At 36.8% G+C, this 3,612-nt stretch overlaps 1 protein-coding gene across 1 annotated transcript in view; it reads right to left on the bottom strand.

The window, feature by feature from the left end:
- Nucleotides 1–2,097, bottom strand: part of LOC106078651 (thyrotropin-releasing hormone receptor-like) — a 7,484-nt gene extending 5,387 nt beyond the window's left edge. Inside the window, exons 1-2 of the mRNA XM_056015498.1 lie at nucleotides 1,947–2,097; nucleotides 1,008–1,198 (exon numbers count right to left, since the gene is read on the bottom strand). Coding sequence (XP_055871473.1) covers nucleotides 1,008–1,198; nucleotides 1,947–2,012 — 257 coding nt within the window. The 5' untranslated portion in view covers nucleotides 2,013–2,097. The remainder of the gene's footprint in view (nucleotides 1–1,007; nucleotides 1,199–1,946) is intronic.
- Between the last annotated feature and the right edge of the window lie 1,515 nt (nucleotides 2,098–3,612).

Below are 3,612 nucleotides of genomic sequence, written 5' to 3'. Positions count from 1 at the left end.
ATTTTCAAATCTAATGTAAATATCAAACCTCAAAGTTTAGAATTTGTATGTTTTCTTTCATTAAGAAAAGAACAGAATGTATTTAGAAATCGTGCCAGAAAATATCGGTCTTCATTGTTGTTTATTTTTCTAGTTTATTTTTTTTCTTCTTCGGAATTATTCCAGCCATTTTTAGTGATCTTTTATTCCTTTGGGTCACACGTTAATATCGTGGGTAAATCTATTTATAGACAGCAAGGGAGAACATCCACGCTGTAGTCAGAGGCAGACTCAAAGTGTGATTGGCGCGAAACCTTATACCTGTCATCACTGTCTTGTATTTAAAAACCTCAAGAGCAGGCGGAATTTTAAATATTGATCGTGTGGTACATGTTTGTGGAAGGATTTGAAAAGAACAGGTTATCACAGGATCATTTTACTGCCAGGATGGATGCACACTGGCATTTATTAATCACAGATTCTTTGATGGCCGAGTGGTAAAGTGCTAGATACCACAATGAAGAGTTTGGGGCTCGAATCCCACCTCTATTGGGTACCTGACATCAATTATGGAAAATAAAAGCGGTTGTCGTTGAGATCCCTCGTTAACCATTGGTCAAAAGGACTGACAACCTTCGCCTTTAATTACCAAGCTCTGTAAACTGACTTCTTAAAAATACTTATATTTCTTAAACCAAATATCTAAAAAGTATCAAAGCCATATAAGAAATGACAAACAAATTGAGAATATGTTCATTAAAAAAAAATTGGACCGTTTCATTATTCTGTTGACCATCTTAAGTCATTGTCGCTTTCAAGGGCATTTTTCGTGCACAAACAAAACAATGTGAGCGTCTCTAGAATACATCTCCAAATCAAGTCAATAGTCTATGTCGGAGAAATTACGATGCGCAGGTCCACTAATCCGTTTTCGAAATACCCGTCCAGTGTCCAGTTTTCACCCAATTCTCATGAAGTGTTTGCAAGCTGTTAGGATGAACTGTAATAAAGACAATGAGTTTGCCTACCTGATATCAAAGCCACAAATCTCACGAATGAAGTGTCGAAGAAGTCCAGCGTTGAGCACCAGGATGTCCGCCACCGACAGAGCAATGAGGTAGACTGTGGCCTGGGATGACCGCATGTCCCGTCTGCTCCAGACGACGATGGTCATGATGTTGCCGACAGTGCCAAGTGTGAGCAGTATGGGAGACAGGACCTGATGAGAGAATGGACACATGTGAGCATAGAACAAACCCTTGAATTTGTGCATTCAATGTTTCAAGGCTGGCGAATTAAATGATGTCACATTAAGAATCAATATCATAGTATACATAAGGTTACCATGACTTTTTCTTTGTATATTAAAAAACATTTGATATTATATATAATCTATAAATATAATTAACTAACGTCCACACTTACTAAAATAAAACATCTTTCTAATGTCTCTTATATCTTCTTAGTTTGTAGGTCTAAAATTCTTATGAAAAAAACAACTTATCATTGAGATGTTTTGTATTTATTGATATATTGGAAGATATTCAGAAATGAAAGTAACGAAAGTCTTAGAAAGTATTTGTCATTAAGTTATTATTAATTGAGTACAATGTAAAGAGTATGTATGTTCCTTTTTAGAAATGTACACCGTGTTGACCAATCTGGATGAAACTTGTCGTCAATGTCCCATAAATCTCTGCGGAGGCTGTAGTAACCCTCCCCTTCCGCCACCATGGACCAAGCCATGATGTATCTCTACTAAAATAATATATATACATTTTTTTTCTACAGGTTAACAATTGGTTGCCTCATAACACTGGCTCCTTATCTAAATATCTAACTTTTAACATCGGAAATAAGATCGATTATTACCTCTGATATGATTTTTATATTGTTTACTGAACAATGTCTTATTCCTTAATTGATAACGTAATATGAGTTATGTGAATCAGAGGCAACTAACTTACCGCCCACATATAGAATCCGATATAAAACTCCACCGAGTTGCCCATGATATTCACGCTGTTGCCCATCTCTTGTCGCACATAGAGGCAATCCGCAGGGAAACTGTATTTACAGTTAACACTTGTAGGATCATCCTGTTCTGTGTTGCCCCTTGTTACCTCCCTCACTCGGAGATAAAAGATTTGCGGTACTGTCACTTGACTGACTTGTGCAATCTCACTCAATGCTTCTTACAAAGAGTGGATGCCGCGGCTGCTGGTGCCACACTTGGTGCCTATTGATTCCGTTGTTGTAAAAACTGCACTGGTTTGACTAGCACGTGCTATCGTTGGCCGATATATCAGATTCTCTGTGTGTGTGTGTGTGTGTGACGTGAGCAAACGTGCAAGTTACTCTTCAAAATAAAAATACAAATTTAATGATAAACATTAATTGGGTGCACGAGCGTTATCTCTGTCAGTGTTAATTGTAGGAAATCAAATGCATCTGCATAGGAAATGGTATGAGTGTGTGTGTGTATGTGTGTGTGTAAATTACATTTAAAATAGAAAATAGTTTTTCAGGAGTAAGGAAACGGAACAATTATAATCGTTTCTATTTCATTGACACTATAACAAAATGTTGACAATGCAGTCAGGATGAGTTGTACATGGCCAGGTATTTGGGGAGTTTGTTAAACAAATAAAAAGAAGGAAATACATTTATAGTGACAATGTGTTGAAAGAAAAATATTTTTTTGTTCGGAGGAAACTCTCCCCCCCCCCCCCCCCCCACGTACTCTAAGACGTCACCACTTCTGCTCAAATGAGCGCGCGCTAGCATTTTTTTTTTAAGTTTGTTTTTTTTGTTTGGCCGGGCGGCTGGCACGCCACTGACTCAGCACATAAACTTAGAGTGACTGACAGAGGTAAATGTTTTGACACTTGACATTAATGTGGCAGGTAGTGAGTGTGTCAATGACACAATGAAGTATCCTGTCACTTGACCGTGGCTCACAGTGAGGCAAACAGACACAAACATTCGATAAAAAGATCTACATTCATCTTCGTCATTTGAAGTATAGATCTACATTCATCTTCGTCATTTGAAGTATAGATCCAGATTCATCTTCGTCATTTGAAGTATAGATCCAGATTCATCTTCGTCATTTGAAGTATAGATCCAGATTCATCTTAGTTATTTGAAGTATTCGAGATCCACATTCATCAGCTCAGTAATTTGAAGTATTCTAGATCCAGATTTAGCGCAGTAATTTGAAGTATTCTAGATCCAGATTTAGCGCAGTAATTTGAAGTATTCTAGATCCAGATTTAGCGCAGTAATTTGAAGTATTCTAGATCCAGATTCAGGTAAGTAATTTGAAGTATTCTAGATCCAGATTCAGAAAAGTAATTTCAAGTGTTCTAGATCTAGATTTAGCTCTGTAATTTGAAGTATTCTAGATCCAGATTCAGGTAAGTAATTTGAAGTATTCTAGATCCAGATTTAGCTCAGTAATTTGAAGTATTCTAGATCCAGATTTAGCTCAGTAATTTGAAGTAGCCTATTCTAGATCCAGATTTAGCTCAGTAATTTGAAGTATTCTAGATCCATATTTTTCTCAGTAATTTGAAGTATTCTAGATCCAGATTTAGCTCAGTAATTTTGAAGTATTCAAGATCCAGATTC

This window comes from Biomphalaria glabrata, chromosome 1 (genome assembly GCF_947242115.1).
Source record: "Biomphalaria glabrata chromosome 1, xgBioGlab47.1, whole genome shotgun sequence".
Lineage (NCBI taxonomy): Eukaryota > Metazoa > Mollusca > Gastropoda > Planorbidae > Biomphalaria > Biomphalaria glabrata.
The sequence above is the reverse complement of the archived record's forward strand: the minus strand, read 5'-3'. Positions and strand labels throughout refer to the sequence as shown.